This window comes from Choloepus didactylus, chromosome 20, assembly GCF_015220235.1.
Source record: "Choloepus didactylus isolate mChoDid1 chromosome 20, mChoDid1.pri, whole genome shotgun sequence".
NCBI lineage: Eukaryota > Metazoa > Chordata > Mammalia > Pilosa > Megalonychidae > Choloepus > Choloepus didactylus.
In genome coordinates this window covers 8078508-8098582 of record NC_051326.1, presented here as the reverse complement: position 1 = coordinate 8098582, position 20075 = coordinate 8078508, and the positions used below count along the sequence as shown (strand labels likewise).

Here is a 20075-nt window from a genome sequence, read left to right as displayed (position 1 = left end):
CATTCATCACCCAAATCAATCCCTGACACCTTCATTAGCACACACACAAAAATAACAAGAATAATAATTAGAGTGAAAAAGAGCAATTGAAGTAAAAAAGAACACTGTGTACGTTTGTCTGTTTGTTTCCTTCCCCTATTTTTCTACTCATCCATCCATAAACTAGACAAAGTGGGGTGTGGTCCTTATGGCTTTCCCAATCCCATTGTCACCCCTCATAAGCTACATTTTTATACAACTGTCTTCGAGATTCATGGGTTCTGGGTTGCAGTTTGATAGTTTCAGGTATCCACCACCAGCTACCCCAATTCTTTAGAACCTAAAAAGGGTTGTCTAAAGTGTGCATAAGAGTGCCCACCAGAGTGACCTCTCGGCTCCTTTTGGAATCTCTCTGCCACTGAAGCTTATTTCATTTCCTTTCACATCCCCCTTTTGGTCAAGAAGATGTTCTCCGTCCCACGATGCCGGGTCTACATTCCTCCCCGGGAGTCATATTCCACGTTGCCAGGGAGATTCACTCCCCTGGGTGTCTGATCCCATGTAGGGGGGAGGGCAGTGATTTCATCTTTCAAGTTGGCTTAGCTAGAGAGAGAGGGCCACATCTGAGCAACAAAGAGGCATTCAGGAGGAGGCTCTTAGGCACAACCATAGGGAGGCCTAGCCTCTCCTTTGCAGCAACCGTCTTCCCAAGGGTAAAACCTGTGGTAGAGGGCTCAACCCATCAAACCACCAGTCCCCTATGTCTGTGGTCATGTTAGCAACCATGGAGGTGGGGTAGGCGAATACCCCTGCATTCTCCACAGGCTCCTCAAGGGGGCACTACATCTTTTTTTTTTCCTTGTTTTTCTTTCTTTTTTTTTTTTTTAACTTTCCCTTCTTTTTTAAATCAACTGTATGAAAAAAAAGTTAAAAATAAAACAAACATACAATAAAAGAACATTTCAAAGAGACCATAACAAGGGAGTAAGAAAAAGACAACTAACCTAAGATAACTGCTTAACTTCCAACATGTTCCTACTTTACCCCAAGAAAGTTACCTAATATAGCAACATTTCTGTGAACTTGCTCCTACTATATCCATCAGAAATTAACAGACCATAGTCATTCCTGGGCATCCCCAGAACGTTAAATAGCTTATCTGTTCTTCTTGGATTATTGTTCCCCCTTCCTTAATTGCTCTCTATTGCTAGTTCCCCTACATTCTACATTATAAACCATTTGTTTTACATTTTTCAAAGTTCACATTAGTGGTAGCATATAATATTTCTCTTTTTGTGCCTGGCTTATTTCGCTCAGCATTATGTCTTCAAGGTTCATCCATGTTGTCATATGTTTCACGAGATCGTTCCTTCTTACTGCCGCGTAGTATTCCATCGTGTGTATATACCACATTTTATTTATCCACTCATCTGTTGAAGGACATTTGGGTTGTTTCCATCTCTTGGCAATTGTGAATAATGCTGCTATGAACATTGGCGTGCAGATATCTGTTCGTGTCACTGCTTTCCGATCTTCCGGGTATATACCGAGAAGTGCAATCGCTGGATCGAATGGTAACTCTATATCTAGTTTTCTAAGGAACTGCCAGACTGACTTCCAGAGTGGCTGAACCATTATACAGTCCCACCAACAATGAATAAGAGTTCCAATTTCCCCACATCCCCTCCAGCATTTGTAGTTTCCTGTTTGTTTAATGGCAGCCATTCTAATTGGTGTTAGATGGTATCTCATTGTGGTCTTAATTTGCATCTCTCTAATAGCTAGTGAAGCTGAACATTTTTTCATGTGTTTCTTGGCCATTTGTATTTCCTCTTCAGAGAACTGTCTTTTCATATCTTTTGCCCATTTTATAATTGGGCCGACTGTACTATTGTCATTGAGTTGTAGGATTTCTTTATATATGCAAGATATCAGTCTTTTGTCAGATACATGGTTTCCAAAAATTTTTTCCCATTGAGTTGGCTGCCTCTTTACCTTTTTGAGAAATTCCTTTGAGGTGCAGAAACTTCTAAGCTTGAGGAGTTCCCATTTATCTATTTTCTCTTTTGTTGCTTGTGCTTTGGGTGTAAAGTCTAGGAAGTGGCCGCCTAATACAAGGTCTTGAAGATGTTTTCCTACATTATCTTCTAGGAGTTTTATGGTACTTTCTTTTATATTGAGATCTTTGGTCCATTTTGAGTTAATTTTTGTGTAGGGGGTGAGGTAGGGGTCCTCTTTCATTCTTTTGGATATGGATATCCAACTCTCCCAGCCCCATTTGTTGAAAAGACCATTATGACTCAGTTCAGTGACTTTGGGGGCCTTATCAAAGATCAGTCGGCCATAGATCTGAGGGTCTATCTCCGAATTCTCAATTCGATTCCATTGATCTATATGTCTATCTTTGTGCCAGTACCATGCTGTTTTGGCAACTGTGGCTTTATAATAAGCTTCAAAGTCAGGGAGTGTAAGTCCTCCCACTTCGTTTTTCTTTTTAGAGTGTCTTTAGCAATTCGAGGCATCTTCCCTTTCCAAATAAATTTGATAACTAGCTTTTCCAAGTCTGCAAAGTAGGTTGTTGGAATTTTGATTGGGATTGCATTGAATCTGTAGATGAGTTTGGGTAGAATTGACATCTTAATGACATTTAGTCTTCCTATCCATGAACATGGAATATTTTTCCATCTTTTAAGGTCCCCTTCTATTTCTTTTAGTAGAGTTATGTAGTTTTCTTTGTATAGGTCTTTTACATCTTTGGTTAAGTTTATTCCTAGGTACTTGATTTTTTTAGTTGCTATTGAAAATGGTATCTTTTTCTTGAGTGTCTCTTCAGTTTGTTCATTTCTAGCATATAGAAACATTACTGACTTATGTGCATTAACCTTGTATCCCGCTACTTTGCTAAATTTGTTTATTAGCTCTAGTAGCTGTATCGTCGATTTCTCAGGGTTTTCTAGATATAAGATCATATCATCTGCAAACAATGACAGTTTTACTTCTTCTTTTCCAGTTTGGATGCCTTTTATTTCTTTGTCTTGCCGGATTGCCCTGGCTAGCACTTCCAGCACAATGTTGAATAACAGTGGTGACAGCGGGCATCCTTGTCTTGTTCCTGATCTTAGAGGGAAGGCTTTCAGTCTCTCACCATTGAGTACTATGCTGGCTGTGGGTTTTTCATATATGCTCTTTATCATGTTGAGGAAGTTTCCTTCAATTCCTACCTTTTGAAGTGTTTTTATCAAAAAGGGATTTTGGATTTTGTCAAATGCTTTTTCAGCATCTATTGAGATGATCAATTGATTTTTCCCTTTTGACTTGTTAATGTGTTGTAATACATTGATTGATTTTCTTATGTTGAACCATCCTTGCATGCCTGGAATAAACCCCACTTGGTCATGGTGTATGATTTTTTTAATGTGTCTTTGGATTCGATTTGCAAGTATTTTGTTGAGGATTTTTGCATCTATATTCATTAGGGAGATTTGCCGGTAGTTTTCCTTTTTTTGTAGCATCTTTGCCTGGTTTTGGTATTAGATTGATGTTAGCTTCATAAAATGAGTTAGGTAGTGTTCCCTTTTCTTCAATGTTTTGAAAGAGTTTGAGTAAGATTGGTGTCAGTTCTTTCTGGAAAGTTTGGTAGAATTCCCTGTGAAGCCATCTGGCCCTGGGCATTTATTTGTGGGAAGATTTTTGATAACTGATTGGATCTCTTTGCTTGTGATGGGTTGGTTGAGGTCTTCTATTTCTTCTCTGGTCAGTCTAGGTTGTTCATATGTTTCCAGGAAATTGTCCATTTCCTCTACATTATCCAGTTTGTTGCAATACAGTTGTTCATAGTATCCTCTTATAATTTTTTTAATTTCTTCAGGATCTGCAGTTATGTCACCTTTTTCATTCATTATTTTGTTTATATGGGTCTTCTCTCTTTTTGATTTTGTCAGTCTAGCTAGGGGCTTGTCAATCTTGTTGATCTTCTCAAAGAACCAACTTTTGGTGATATTTATCCTCTCTATTGTTTTTTTGTTCTCTATGTCATTTATTTCTGCTTTAATCCTTGTTATTTCTTTTCTTCTACTTGGTTTAGGATTGGTTTGCTGTTCATTTTCTAGCTTCTTCAGTTGATCCATTAGTTCTTTGATTTTGGCTCTTTCTTCCTTTTTAATATATGCGTTTAGTGCTATAAATTTCCCCCTTAGCACTGCTTTTGCTGTATCCCATAGGTTTTGGTATGTTGTGTTCTCATTTTCATTCGTCTCTATATATTTAGCAATTTCTCTTGCTATTTCTTCTTTAACCCACTGATTGTTTAGGAGTGTGTTGTTTAACCTCCAGGTATTTGTGAATTTTCTAAGTCTCTGATGATTATTGACTTCTAATTGTATTCCATTGTGGTCAGAGAATGTGCTTTGAATAATTTCAATCTTTTTAAATTTATTGAGGCTTGTTTTATGTCCCAGCATATGATCTATTCTGGAGAAAGTTCCGTGAGCACTAGAAAAGTATGTGTATCCTGGTGATTTGGGATGTAATGTCCTGTATATGTCTGTTAAATCTAATTCATTTAGCAGATTGTTTAGGTTTTCAATTTCCTTATTGGTCTTCTGTCTGGTTGATCTATCTATAGGAGAGAGTGATGTGTTGAAGTCTCCCACAATTATTGTTGAAACTTCAATTGCTTCCTTTAGTTTTGCCAGTGTTTCTCTCATGTATTTTGTGGCACCTTGATTGGGTGCATAGACATTTACGATTGTTATTTCTTCTTGCTGAATTGCCCCTTTTATTAGTATGTAGTGGCCTTCTTTGTCTTTCAAAACATCCCTGCATTTGAAGTCTATTTTATCTGAGATTAATATTGCTATACTTGCTTTCTTTTGGCTGTAGCTTGCATGAAATATTTTTTTCCATCCTTTCACTTTGAGTTTCTTTGTGTCCCTGTGTCTAAGATGAGTCTCTTGTAAGCAACATATTGATGGTTCATTTTTTTTGATCCATTCTGCGAATCTATATCTTTTAATTGGGGAGTTTAATCCATTTACATTCAATGTTATAACCGTGAAGGCATTTCTTGAATCAGCCATCTTATCCTTTGGTTTATGTTTGTCATATTTTTCCCCTCTGTCTATTAATATCCTTTATTGTACCCATACCGAATCTCTTTAGTACTGAACCTTTCTCCAAGTCTCTCTGTCCTTTCTTTGTTTCTCTGTCTGTAGGGCTCCCTTGAGTATCTCCAGTAGCGCAGGTCTCTTGTTAGCAAATTCTCTCAGCATTTGTTTGTCTGTGAAAAATTTAAGCTCTCCCTCAAATTTGAAGGAGAGCTTTGCTGGATAAAGTATTCTTGGCTGGAAATTTTTCTCACTCAGAATTTTAAATATATCGTACCACTGCCTTCTCGCTTCCATGGTGGCTGCTGAGTAGTCACTACTTAGTCTTATGCTGTTTCCTTTGTATGTGGTGAATTGCTTTTCTCTTGCTGCTTTCAGAACTTGCTCCTTCTCTTCTGTGTTTGACAGTGTGATCAGTATATGTCTTGGAGTGGGTTTATTTGTATTTATTCTATTTGGGGTTCGCTGAGCATTTATGATTTGTGTATTTATGTTGTTTAGAAGATTTGGGAAGTTTTCCCCTACAATTTCTTTGAATACTCTTCCTAGACCTTTACCCTTTTCTTCCCCTTCTGGGACACCAATGAGTCTTATATTTGGACGTTTCATATTATCTATCATATCCCTGAGGTCCATTTCGATTTTTTCAATTTTTTTCCCCATTCTTTCTTTTATGCTTTCATTTTCCATTCTGTCATCTTCGAGGTCACTGATTCGTTGTTCAACTTCCTCTAGTCTTGTACTATGAGTGTCCAGAATCTTTTTAATTTGGTCAACAGTTTCTTTAATTTCCATAAGATCATCCATTTTTTTATTTAGTCTTGCAATGTCTTCTTTATGCTCTTCTAGAGTCTTCTTGATTTCCTTCATATCCCGTACTATGGTCTCATTGTTCATCTTTAGTTCTTTGAGTAGCTGCTCTAGGTGCTGTGTCTCTTCGGGTCTTTTGATTTGGGTGCTTGGGCTTGGGTTATCCATATCGTCTGGTTTTTTCATATGCTTTATAATTTTCTGTTGTTTTTGGCCTCGTGGCATTTGCTGAACTTGATAGGGTTCTTTTAGGGTTTGTAGACCTATTGAAGTCCTTATCTCTAATTTATCGGATCTACAGCTTCGTGGAGTACACTTTCTCTAACTAACCAGCAGGTGGCGTCCACGAGCCACCTGTTCTCCACAAGCCAGTTCTCCCCTGCTTAGCCTTTTTGGTGAGTGGGGGAGTGAGTCTTGTGTGGTCCAATTGGTGTACCAAGCTTGCGTGTGTAGTTGGTGTTGCCTGCCCTGTAAATGGGGCGTGTTTCTGGGCAGTCAGGGAGGGGGGGGTGGCTCTAACAATCAAATCTCCCTGGTGATCCTAGAGTTTTAAAGTTGCTGCAATAGTCTAATCGTTCAGTTCAGTCCTGCCACAGTTTGTCTCTGCCACTGACCCACAAGTCCTTGGTATTGGCGTATGGCTCCTGAGACTTGCAAGTGGGCCCCTCTTTCAGGCCGTGCACCCCGGGTCCTCTGTTGAGGGATGACTGTGCTATGTCACAGGTGAGTGCTGTCCCCCCAGGGCAGTTCTGGGCTGCTGGGCTGTGTAGGGAGGCTCCCAGTCTGCTGAAATGATGGCTGAATGGGGCTTTGTTAATTCACACTGCTCTACCTTCCCAACTCTGGGACAATCAGCTGAGGTTGCAGGGAAGGCTAATGTCCACGCCCAGTTTTGTGGTGTGTGCCTGTTATTTGAAGCACTTCCGTCACACTGGGTTGTCTGGGGCAGTTCTGGGCTATGGGGCTGGCGATGGGCAGGAGTGTTTCCTGTCCACCCACCAGGATGATGGCTGTGAGCGGACACCCCCCTTTTCTTGGGAAGTTGTGGTGTTTAGTGAATTTTCTCAGCCACTGGATTATTGCGTTTTGTCTCAGAGCTGTCCTAGTTCTGCTCTTGACTTGACCTGCCCAAATTGTAAGTCTTTGAAGCTTTCTGTATTGGGCTTCTTAGAGTAATTGTTTTAGAAAAAGAAAAAAGGATTAAAAAAAAAAAAAGGGCCCTCCTCAGAGATCTAATGGGTTATTGAAATGCTAAGAGACAAAGTAATCAGGGCCATTAAGGAAAGGTCCACAGGGCAGAGAGATCAGCTTTTCTTCGGGATTTGCATATGCACCTCAGCGCCCTTCCCCTTTCTATGTTCACCAGAACTCCAAAAATCCTCCGCTTTTATTTTGGCTTACAGATAGATATATGGATCAATGGAATAGAATCTACATTGTCTAGATTACTGTAGCCTTGTAGTAAGTTTTGAAATCATGAAGTGTGAGTCCTCCAACTTTGTTCTTCTTTTTAAGATTGTTTTTGCTATTCTGGATCCCTTGCCTTTCCATGTAAGTTTTAGAATCAGCTTGTCAGTTTCTGCAAAAATGTACCTGGGGTTTTGATAGGGATGTGTTGAATCTATAGCTCAATCTGGGGAATACTGCCATTTTAGCAATCTTTCAATCTATTAACATGGGATGTCTTTTTGTTTACTTTGGTATTTAATTTCTTTCAGCAACATTTTGTAGTTTTTGGCGTGTGAGTCTTGCACTTCTTTTGTTAAATTTATTCCTAAGTATCTTATTCTTTTTGATGCTACTGTGAGTAGATCCATTGCTCAACTTTCAGCTGTGCTCCATTCCAGCTTTCTGTCTTTCTTTGGGGTATTTTAATTAAGGTATCCACCAGGTAAATTCAAACTGAGTATGTTCTAAAAGAAACTCAAAGTAATTCCTTTCATAATGACAGTCTTGCCCAATTTTCTCATAGCCTCTTCTCTCATAGAGCTTATAGTGCATCAGGCAATACAGACACCAGAGAAGTGTTCTGAGTACTCACTCATTTTATATTCTGTTCAGAAGTGATGGGCATGTAGGTGATATTTAACAGATACTTTCTGATTTACTAACTGATTAATTAGTCTCCTGATTGAGTTGGGATTTGGATTGGCTGTCCGAAAAACATTCAATAGCATTTGGACAGGTAGATAGATGATATTTAACCATGTGAATATATGGTTCCCAGACCTAAATCTTATTTTTGTAGAATGTGAGAGAAAATGTTGGAGCAAAGGACTATTGCCTGTCTTCGGGCAATAGTACTTTTCGATTGGAAGATTTTGTATCAGCCTTCAAACCTGGAAAGTTATCCTCAGCCCTATCAGGTGGCTTTAGGGGCTACAATCTTGAATAGGGATAGCTGCCTCACTGAATTACAGAAAGAAACAGGAGCTAGCTTAGTCACTCTCCCAGGTGTTTTGCTTAAATGTCAATACAAACCTGAATTTTTATTTCCAGAGTATTTATGGGTAAGATGTAGGACTCTCAATTCAAACCATTCAATGGAATAACACTCTTGTATAGGAAATGGGGAATTATCTAATTTTAATCTTTGAAACATTCTGGCCACACAAATAAAGGACTGTTTTCCTCATTTTCATTTCTTATTGAGAACACAGTATCATAAAAAGATTGTCTTATCTCTGTTTACTTGGCTCCTCCCTACACCAACCATTTTTTTTTTTAATTTACTTTTTATCTTGGAAAATTTCAGACAATACAAAAGTATAGAGAATAATGTAACAAACTCACATACCCAGCAGGCTTTGACAATTGTAAACATTTTCCCAATGTCTGTTAATATACCTTTTTCTGTGACATTAACATTTGCAAAGTATTTCTCCTCTTCTGTTTGCTCTTTTATTCCCTACGATAATCCATCTATATCTCACATCACTTATACTTTATTTTGTTGTACAATCATCATCACTCTCTGTTTTAAACAATTTTCATGACCCAAAATATCTTGTGCTTTGGGTGTAAGGTCTAAGAAGCAACCTCCTAATACTAGGTTTTGAAGATGTTTACCTACATTAAATTCTATCAGTTTTATGGTACTGTCTCTTATATTGATGTCTTTGATCCACTTTGAGTTAATTTTTGTACAGGGTGTGAGGTAGGGGTCCTCTTTCATTCTTTTTGTTATGGCTATCCAGTTCTCCCAGCCCCATTTTTTGGAGAGACTGTTCTGTCCCAGTTCAGTGGATTGGGGCCTTATCAAAAATCAGTCAACCATATATCTGGGGGTCTATTTCTGAACTCTCAATTTGATTCCATTGATCAACATGTCTGTCTTTATGCCAATACCATGCTGTTTTGACCACTTTAGTTTTATAGTAGGCTTCAAAGTCTGGAAGTGTATATCCTCCCACTTTGTTCTTCTTTTTTAGGATGTTTTTTGGCAATTTGAGGCCCCTTTCCCTTCTAAATAAATTTGGTAACAAGCTTTTCCAAATGTGCAAAGTAGATTGTTGGAATTTGGATTGGGGTTGCATTGAATCTGTAGATCAGTTTGGGTAGAATTGACATCTTAACAATGTTTAGTCTTCCTATCCATGAGCATGGAATATTTTTCTACCTATTTAGGTCCTTTTTTATTTCTTTTAGTAAAATTTTGTAATTTTCTGTGTCTTTTATGTCCTTGGTTAAGTTTATTCCTTGGTTCTTGATTTTTTTACTTGCTATTGTGAATGGAATTTTTTTTTATTGCTTCTTCAGTTAGGTCTTTATAGTGTATAGGAACATTACCAACTTATGTGCATTAATCTTATATCCCGCCACTCTACTGAATTTGTTTATTAGCTCAAATAGGTTTGTGTCTGTTTGCTCCTACATCCTTTACCTCCTGACAAATTCATTCAGGTAAGTTTTAAAATGGGAAATATTGAGTCACAGACTTCCTAATTTGTTACAATTCCTAATTAGCTATATTTTTTATGCTGTCAATGCTTCCAGCCATTGAAGAAGCACGAAGACTCATTTCCACTGAAGATGCTTGCAGATGTGAAGCCACCCTGATATTCCAAGAGAAGGTCAGCTCACATCTCCAGAGGCTGAACACCAGACATATCCTTTCGGAAAGTTTTTCTGCTTCTGCTTGAAGCCCACTTAGGTACTCAAGTTGAACCAAACATTTTAGGACATTCCACAGGACAAGTGCCTTATCGCTTAAGTTTTAAGATGAGGAGTAGTAACATACAGCTTTAAAAAATATGTATATATGAGAGTTCTTTTTCAATGTTTTAAAAGACCATTTCACTCATTTAGTAGCTACATGGAAAAGCTCCCTACTTCTTACCCTAGTGCTTTTCCATAGCAGTATGTACTCCTAAAACAGGGTGCTATCATGCTGACTCTTTATTATGGCTTTCCTAGTTCAGAAACTGTACAGATACAAGATGAGTCAGCTGAGTAAGGGGCGGTGATAGCTCAGATCGCACAGAGTTGTATATTTTAGCTGCACAAGTGGTCAAAGAGCAGATTTCAAAGTATGACATGGAACTGTCTCATAAACTTTCAAAATCAGTTATTTAGCCAGAGGAGTAACTCAGGAAAAGGACTTTTCTCTCAGCACAGCACAAGTGAAACAACTCTTTTCTGAGGTGCCATGTGGGAGTGGTACTGAAATTGTGGTAGGTGTTTTAGTTTCCTGGCTGCTAAAACAAATGTCATGCAATGGGTTGGCTTAAGCAATGGGAAGTTATTGGCTCACAGTTTTGAGGCCAGGAAAAGTCCAAAACTGAGGTGCCAGCAAGCTGATGCTTTTTCCCCGAAGACTGTGGCATTCTAGGGCTGGCTGCCGGCAATCCTTGGGGTTCCTTGGCTTTTCTGTCACATGGGGAAATCCTCTCCATCACTTCTGGCTTTTAGCTTCTCATGGCTTCTCTTTCCTTCTGTCTTTCACTCACTCACAAAGGAATTCAGTAATCTAGACTGAAGCCCAACCTGATTCAGGTGGGCCACACCTTAACTGAAGTAATGTCTTGGGGAGCTCTTACTTAAAATGGGTCCACAGCCACCAGACTGCACACCAAGACCAAGTCCACACTGGCATGCACAAGTCAGCCCACCCAGAAGCTGTATATCCTAGGAGTATGCAGAGGCACAGAGGGGCACAGCTTTAAAGGAATCAGTTTCTAAATCTTTCACATCCTTAAGTTATCTGCCTAAAACAATACTTACAGTCAGTTGCCATTCTTTTTCCCCATCTTCCTTTTCAGTAACACCATTCTCCTCGCTTTACACAGGAAAGGCATATTTCTCACTTACCCTGAATCTTACAGAAGGTGCATTTCCTGGGAAAGTAAAATCTCCAGAGAGCCAAACAAAGGGACAAATTAGCAATCCTTTAATCAAGGATTCATAAACACTGCTTCCCCAATCCAACCAATTAAGAGATGTCTTTCCAAATAAATTTTACCCTTTTTTAAAATATTTTTTTTGGTTAAAATTAGTAATTTATTTGTTGTTTAGATATGTGCTCATAATAGTTGAATTGGTAACTCAGTTCAGATGATTTTTAAAAATTTAGGGCCTTATGGTCTCAAAAATTAATTTACAGGTTAATTTAAATATATATACTGTTCAATATATGTACATATATAGTAATATATATTGTTGTTTGTATAAGTTTATTCCAGAGGAGCATAAACAGTAATCAAGAAAAGATTTCCAAGACACTGAGAAGAATAAAATTCTGTGGGAGAAAGTAGAAAGGAAATATGAATTCTTTTACATTAAATACTTTATTATAGACGAAGACAGTAGGAATCAATTCAGTATGGTATTAATATCACATTGGATACATTTTAAAGATTGATTTATATTTTATTTTAAAGTGTCAATATTTATACTACACCAGAAATTACATACATCGTAACTATTTAGGCTTATGGCAACAATTGTCATATAACTTCAATACGCACAAGAGAGTGCTTATTTGTCAAAATTATTTTAGGGGATATATAAGCAAAAACATTTGAAGAGCACTGCTTTATATCATGATCCCTGAAGAACAAAATTTCTCAGTTTTAGATTAAATGAGTCTTTTGGTAAGTAAACAATTTAGCTCTTCTTTATCACTTAAAACAGGACTTACATGTTTTCTTTCAGCTAGTGTTGAAGTGTTTGAAAGTTTGTTTACCTTACTAATGTGTAACAAATGGTGCCGGCCTTAACAACTCTCTACTTGATGGCATTTTGGAGAAGTTGAAAGTAAATGAATATGGACAAATACATCGTTAAATTGCTCAAACTTTTCACCAGGAAACATGGAGAGCTTGGTATAATTAAAGCTCATTTATCTTTCTGGGCACTTATTAAGTATTTCTAATGTATCTGCTAATAATTTGTCATTATGAATGCTTCAGTATTACTGGATAAATAGTATGAGGATTTTCAGGAGAATCAGCATGATTTTTCCAAGGAAATAAATGTCCAGATTCTTATTAAAAGCAAACTTTTAGTGGCTTTAAACTATGACTGTGAAATGGTTGGTAAGAAATAGAATGAAAATTTTAATTGTTCTTTACTAATTGAGCCATTTAATTTTTAAATATTTATATTAGGAAGAGAACCATATTCACTTGGTAACTATTTTCTCTTGATAGTATTCATAATATAAACCAGTCTTATTACTGAGAGTGTAAACTGTACAAAGTATTTACACATAATAAGTTTATATACTTAAATTGAGGTGAATAAAATTCAGGAATGTTTTCTTTTAACACTTTTTGTTTTTTGCTTGTTTAAGCTGGAGTACCATTGACACTGTGATCGGGGGTTGTAATACAGATAATCTAAAAATAGTTAACACAGATTGCACATTACATGGCATTTTTAATTCATTCTGATATTAGAAAGAAATGCATAACTAAAGAGAACTAGTTTAGTTGTGAATTAAAAGCATTATAACTTTTTACCAAGGATGAATATGGCTAAATTTACTTTATTGTTTTGCTACAGGATGCAATCAATAAAATTACATGTTTATAAATATTGCTATAACAAGCAATAAAATGCATGTTGTCTTTTTAAATGTTAATGATATGCCTAACGTTTTTTCACTTATATATTTGATACATATAGTTTTTTTCAGTCATAAAACATAACATTTAGAACTAACAACACTGCCCTTTAAATTGTGTACTACTCAATTCCTTTTTTGATTTGTATTATCTTTAATATAATAAACGAGTTATTATCTTTATATATTACTGTCATGTCTTTTTTGTATGACTCGTCAATTTTGTCTATTAAACATTTCTTTAAATTAAACTGATTGAATTAACAATTATTTTGAATATATAACAATATCTTACCAAAGGACAGAAAATGTTGAGACTTACAATTTAATCTCATGCTCTTGAGGCTAAAACTGTAAATTCAGGTTACATAGAAAGGCTTTGATTAAGTACGCTGTGGGAAAGGGAAAAACACAAAATTATCTATATTTAGACAAAATAATCATGAGCTTTATGTTAATATAAGCTCCTGAAAAACAGATGTAACCTATAATTGTAAACTCAGAACAGCCGAAAATCTAAAACATAAACTTTCAAGGGGTGCAAAATAAATATTTTTACTGTGTCAAGATAGCATACATTATATGAAACATATATTGTTACTTTTCAAGGTTTTGGAAAGGACACAATGGTCCTATTACTTTCCCCAACTTATTTCACCATAGAATTGATAATATATATTAATGTGTCAGAGAGAAATGGTGCTATAAAAGGAATAAATGAACAAGAACTAGGGAAAGGTATTTAAAGAGAAAGACGGTGACCATCAGTAACTACCTTCAACTAAACTGTGCTTTATAATTGGGCAGTTGATTAGAAGCCTCTGGCTTAGATAATACTGATTTGTTTCATGGCTTAAGTATAGGAATGATGTGAGCAGATGCCCATTTATCCTACTTAAGAATTTAGTTTGATGCTGAAAAAATATTCACATATAATTGAAAATAGATAATGTCTAGATGGGATGTGGGTTAAGTTTGTAACAGATTTCTCAGGGAGACCTGATTTGTGCCAGTTTGGAGACACACAATGGGCCAAGAGAGGAGGAACATTATAGGATATATAAAACAGTCTTAGAAGCAGAGCCAGATAGAATGCTGTGTATTAGTGTTCTCCAGAGAAGCAGAATTGATACGATATACATATGCATGTAAATATTAAGAGGTTTATTATAGGAACTGACTGGCAGGACCCTGAGGATCTGGCAAATCCAAATTCTGTAGGGCAGACTGCAAGTTGGAAACTCTGGTGAAGGTGACACTGAATTCCCCAGGAGAAGCTGGCTGTCTGGAGTAGAGACAGAAATTCTTCTTTTTGACGCTGAAATCCTGAGTTCTCACTTTTAAAGCCTCCAACTTATTGGATGAGGAGACTCCTGTCAGTTCCTGAAGATAATCTCCTTGATTGATTTCAGATGTGACCAGCCAAGGATGCAATAAACTGATGATATAAATACATCTGTGAAATTTATTCAGAGTATCAATCAGGCAGTGCTTGCTTGACCTAACAATTGGATGCCATAACCTAGCCAAGTCGACACATGAACTTAACCATCACATGTAGCAGGCATGTTGGCTTGTTTGGAGTGGGGGCACCAGAGTGAAGAATTTTTGGTTTGAGGGAAGATCGGATTTTAGACGGCGTTTAGATTTGCTAGGAAAGGTACCAGAGACCCCTGTCAATTCTTGGGTGTGCTGAGTGAAGCAACAGAGGCGGCCAAAGGATATGAAGATTTGCCTGAGGTGGGGCAAGAGTCCCAGTGGAAAATTCCTTACTGCTGCATAAAATACGTGTTAGATTAAACAAAGCAATACTGGTAGCGGCAGAATACGGTAAAAAGGGAAAACGAGAGATACACAAATGACGGCTGAAAATAAATTTCACTGGTGTGGCTTCACTTGGATTGCTGCTCTAGGTCTAGGATTTTGCTGCTTTTAACTCTCTAGTAGTTCAAAAAGGATAAAGAATGAAGAAATAAGGTAGAAAAAGAAAAAAATATAGAATAGTCCTCCCCAGGAGAGAAAAATACCACATAGCTCAAATAAAATATTTTAATTGGGAGGCAACGCCCTAACGGCAATTCTATGTTGTAATGGCTCAAAGCTCATCCATTATTCCTTTTATAAAGATCCTCGGGCTGAAGCAACAAATTAAACTGCTACAACATTCTAAGACAAACGGAATAAATAAAATCCCCTAACCCCAAATTGCTCCGGGGGTTTCTCAACTCCCCAAAGGCACAGGGAAGGAATGTAAGGACTAAAAAGAAAGGCTCACGGGCACTTTCACTTGGCAGACGTCGCCAGCCTACAAACACGGTGTATAACTTTTCCCTCACAACCATGGTAGGACTATAGGGCTCACAAAACCCTAAATCGCTGCGACCTCTTGTGAACGGACGCCTTGTCGCCTCGGTTTATATCAACGCCCCGGGCGCAGGTCGACCGCCACCGTCAAAGGTGCGGCGTCTCCCGGGAGCAGGCTCGGGCGGGCGTTGCCGAGGCGCCGAGGCAGGCCGCTGAGGTCTGAAGCAGGACGCCGCCACAGCTGTGCGCCGCGCTGGCAGGTCCCCGAATCGGCCTCGAGCAGAAAGCTGACCCGCGGAGAAGCAACAGGACTAGGGAAACCCGCCACTTCCGTCCCGCGACCACTCCAGTCGCCCGCGCAGGCGCGTGACGCCTCAGGGCCCCCCAGAGCGTGGGCGACACCGGAAGTCTCCCTCGGCGGCCCGGAAACGATCCGGCGGCTGTTGCCAGGGAGACGTGAGCTACCTAGAGCTGCTTGTACTCTCGGTTGGAGATTTAGAGTAACTTACCTGTGGCGGGTCTTTGACGGCTGGGGTCGTCCTCTCGGGGTTCCCAGGATGTTCTTTTACTTGAGCAAGAAAGTGAGTTTCCCAGGGAGTGCCCCGCTTCCCCTCCATTCCTGCATCCTGCGGGCGATTCCCACATCTTTCCGGCAAATAGGCGTCTCCCCCCGCATGATTGAGTTTTTGTCATCCCGCTTCCACGCTTCCTGCCAGGTCCAGTCTCAGACCTCCTGCCAGTACCCGAGCCCCAGATAGCTGTCTTCTCTCACGACTCCCTCCCTCTCCCGTGCTTCGTTCGCCAGATCCTTTGGGGCCAGCAGGACAGATCACGCCATCCTTCTCTTTGATCCTCCAGCTGATGCTGATCCAGGTGGCTTAAATTCTTTGGATCATCAGGGGCTGCCTGGCAAGAGCAAAGTTAAAACACAAGGGTAGCCTTTTGTTGTGTGTGCAGAAAGGAAATATGGAATAGTGCTATGGATTTATACCCTATCCCCCTTTTCCGTCAGGTGACTCCCCCGTTTTTGTTCCTTTGTAGTCACTGTCCTCTGTGCGCACGTTGCCCTTGTTTCCCAAGTGGTAGGGCCCAGGGCAGTTTAGTGCACTATGCCCATTTTCGTAACAGCTCATACTCCTGCAAGTCCATCGGAGTTTTCTTGGGGGATTTTCTTCAGCCTTCATCTTCTGTAGACTCACTTCCTACCTCCTTTGTGAAAAGTCGCGGGAGTGACTGCGATTGTTTTTCAGATTGCTATTCCCAATAACGTGAAACTGAAATGTATATCTTGGAACAAGGACCAAGGATTCATAGCATGTGGTGGTGAAGATGGATTATTGAAAGTTCTGAAATTAGAGACACAGACAGGTAAATGAATGTAAGCCCAAATGTTTGAAATTGATGGAAAATTGGCTAGTATCATTTGTTCAACATGATTTGCTCATGGTATTTGTTAAGATGTAATTCTAATTATTTTAAAAGAAAAAACAAGACAAACGTTTTATGGTGCTTTTCTAGAGTATTTCTGTAGAAATATCTAATGTAAACATCAGATAGCTTTGGCTGAAGTTATTGAAAGTGAAGAAGAATGAAAACTTAGTCACTATGGTGCCTTGTGCTGTATTTAATTATTGTTCTATATTACTAAGAGTCGAATAAAAATCATTGGAATCAGCATTTCAGCAAGGTCACAAAATCTCACATTTTGGCAGATTATTTACAGGCTTATATCACCGTATCTGCTTATCACTTGTGTAAATGATTATGTACTTTTGTGCCCAAGAACAGAAAATGGAATATATTTTACATTTTTATTAATGTCTTTGCTTTTGCAACTTGATTTCTTTCTTTTTCTGGTTCTCTCAGAATCACAACAGTTTCACATTTCTTTAGCATCTCTAGTGTTGCTCTAGACTCATTATAAGGAGATTAGAGTTGGAATCTTAGCTCTGCTATAAGACCACTGAATGACTTTCAGCAAGTTCACTCTTCTGTAAAATGAGGGAATTGAACTAAAATATCTGTTGAATCCCTTAAAGCATTGCTCTCAGGCTTTTTTAGGCATAAGAATCACCTGAAAAAGTTGTTAAAATGGATTTCTAGGCTGCACTCCCAAAGGAGAGCTGAGAATTTGCGATTCTGGTAAGACCAGTGTTGTTGGTTTTCTACCATATTGAGGAGCATTGCTACTTAAAGTGATGTGAATCATAAGTATTTATTGAGCACCTTTTAGGAACTAGGTGTTTAATGTTCATTATCTCATTTAATCTCACAATATTCTTGAGAGGTAGGTATTCTGGCTGAGAAGACTGAGGCTCTGAGAGGTTGATAATTAACCCGAGTTAACACAGCTAGTAAGTGGCCAAGCTGGGATAGGAAACTAAGTTTGTCTCTCTTTCAAGTCATTGTTTTTTTAGCCGCTAAACAAAGGGCTCATGGTCAACTGTAGCAAAGAAGAGAATAATTGTTTGGATGTGCATGAAAAAAGAGGCAGGTTTGGAAGTTAGATGCTTATGTACTAATCAGAGTTTGGTTTCTGATGTTTTGTCATTTAATCTCTCAAAGCTTTAGTTTCCTATGTGTTGGAAGAAAATAATTTTTGCTGTTTATGTTTCTCATATATATGTATATGTGATATATATATATATGTATACACACACACACACATTTTAAAAACTTTTCTTAAACTATGTAGCAAGTCTTAGTTATGTTAAGAAACACATTTGTTTAGTTTAACATTGAAGGGTTTGTTTGTTTGTTTTTTTCCTTAACCTATTTCTTTTCCTGCTCTGTACTTTTGATTGTGATTAGATGGGAAATTTGTGAGCAAGATGGTAAATAGATTCTTGTGAGCTAGGATAATATGCAAATTTGGAAAATCAAATAAATTATTTGTTTTGGAGCTTAATGAATATGAATCATGCTGAAAGAGATAAATATGAAAAATATGGCTGGGAGATTCTAACAAGGTCAACTTATTGTATTTAATAATAATAGTTGTAATGCAGCAAGTCCTTCCAATAACAGTCACCATGTATCGTATGCCTACTACGTATCAAGCAGTGTGCTATGCTGAAGATGTGATATTATAAATAATGTTTTGTAGCTTAACTTTGTCATTTGGCAATATAATACAAGAATCCCCGTTTTTAGCATATTCTTCTAAATCATTTTCTATATCATCATTTTTAGTAGCTATTTAATATTCCATTATATTGGAATTCTGTTACATAAACACTTCTAGTATTGGACATTTAGATGTCTCCACATTTTTGCTCTTAGAACAGTATCTTTGTTTCCAAATCCTTACATAATCCTTTAATTACTTTCTAAGATAAATTTTTAGAAGTGGAATTCACTGGAGCAAGGGATGTGAACATTTATAGAGATTTTTATTATGAATAGCCAAATGAACCTGCAGAAAGTTTGCACCAATTTGCATTCCCTGTGGCAACCTTTCCAGTTTCTTCTCCTTTGCTTTATAAGGAAGGGAGCTAGAACCAGCATTTGCCTCCATCTCTTTACATTTGGTTGTGATGGGGAAGGAGGTGATTCTTCTCTCACAGGTCAGTATTTCCACATGCTTTGCTGTAGCCCTCCTTTCAGGGACCTCATTACTAATTCTTTCTCCTCTCAATATCAGTTCTTCTCTCTCCCATTCTTCTCTCCCTCACCAGTGACTTTTATGTTTTAAATCTAATGAATAGCTTTTATGGTTCATATCAGTTTTTGACCTCTCCTGTCTTGAAAAATAATGTTTCAAAAACAGGAGAGGTCAAATGTTCAAAATGATTGTTATATTTGAATATATTACCCTTTCCCTCCTTCTCCCCGACCAGTCTTCAGTCTCTCTACTAGGTACTGCTTCTTTTCTGTTGGAATTCCTGAGAATTTGTTTGTAGGTTCTCTCTTCATTTTATTTGCTCTGTAGGTTTGTTTTCTCATTGTTATGGCTTTCAATGCTATCTATGGGGTGATGATTCCTAAATTTGTATCTCTGACCCGTTTTTTCTGATTTTTCAGACTTGGACATCTCCACTGGAATCATTCACAGACATCTTATGCTTAATATATCCAAAACTGAACTCTTAAGCTTCTCCCAAATTTCTTCTTTCCGTTTTCCCCATTTCAGTAAATATCTAATTTCATCCATTCACTCAAGCTAGACACCATCTCTTTTCCCCACGGAACATCCGTTCTATCAACTCTCCTGTTGCTTCTGTCTCAAAGTGTACATGAATCCATCCTTTCCCTTGGCCTCCTCTGCTGCATCTCTAGCCCCAGCCACCATCATCCCTCACCTAGAGTATGTTTCCCTCCTTGCGTTGTCTCTTGCCTCCCTCTTATCCATTCTTCATACCCAGCCAGTGTGATCTTTTTAAAAAAGGAATTGGACCATATTACTTCTCTGCTAAAAAGTCTTTAAAGGGCCAGGGCAGGAGTTGCTTTGAGGGTTTGAGGGTGATGGCCTCCATCCACTCATCATTATGAGAGGAGACCTGAAGCAAAAATTTGGGTCAGGGGAAAAATATCTGTGGCCATCTGCAGAGGACCCCAGGAACTGCAGGCAGTGGGAAAGCCTCCCCATTCCCATGTGCCCGTAAGTAACTGACAGGAGAAGGTTCTTGCCTGCCTTCTGGCAATGTTCGTGTTCAGATAAACTGCATACCTAAAAATGTAGGTATGAAACCCAAGCTATGGAAGGATCAGGTCAGGTGTCCATAGCTGTACCCATGGATGTGTCCGTAGTCGCTGGTGGGGTCTTTTCCACAGAGAAGCAGGGCAGCCAGATGCTCGTGCCAGGGAGTTCA

At 38.4% G+C, this 20075-nt stretch overlaps 2 protein-coding genes across 3 annotated transcripts in view; both read left to right on the top strand.

Annotated features, from left to right (window-relative positions):
* MATN3 (matrilin 3) overlaps positions 1 to 13082 on the top strand; it is a 30397-nt gene extending 17315 nt beyond the window's left edge. Inside the window, exons 9-10 of the mRNA XM_037812929.1 lie at positions 9891 to 10001; positions 12124 to 13082. Of these exons, the coding sequence (XP_037668857.1) occupies positions 9891 to 10001; positions 12124 to 12179 (167 nt within the window). The 3' untranslated portion in view covers positions 12180 to 13082. The remainder of the gene's footprint in view (positions 1 to 9890; positions 10002 to 12123) is intronic.
* Positions 13083 to 15723: 2641 nt separating this feature from the next.
* Positions 15724 to 20075, top strand: part of WDR35 (WD repeat domain 35) — a 71567-nt gene continuing 67215 nt past the window's right edge. For both annotated transcript variants that reach the window (XM_037812907.1, XM_037812906.1), the window contains exons 1-2: positions 15724 to 15845; positions 16515 to 16632. In XM_037812907.1, coding sequence (XP_037668835.1) covers positions 15822 to 15845; positions 16515 to 16632 — 142 coding nt within the window. In that variant the 5' untranslated portion in view covers positions 15724 to 15821. The remainder of the gene's footprint in view (positions 15846 to 16514; positions 16633 to 20075) is intronic.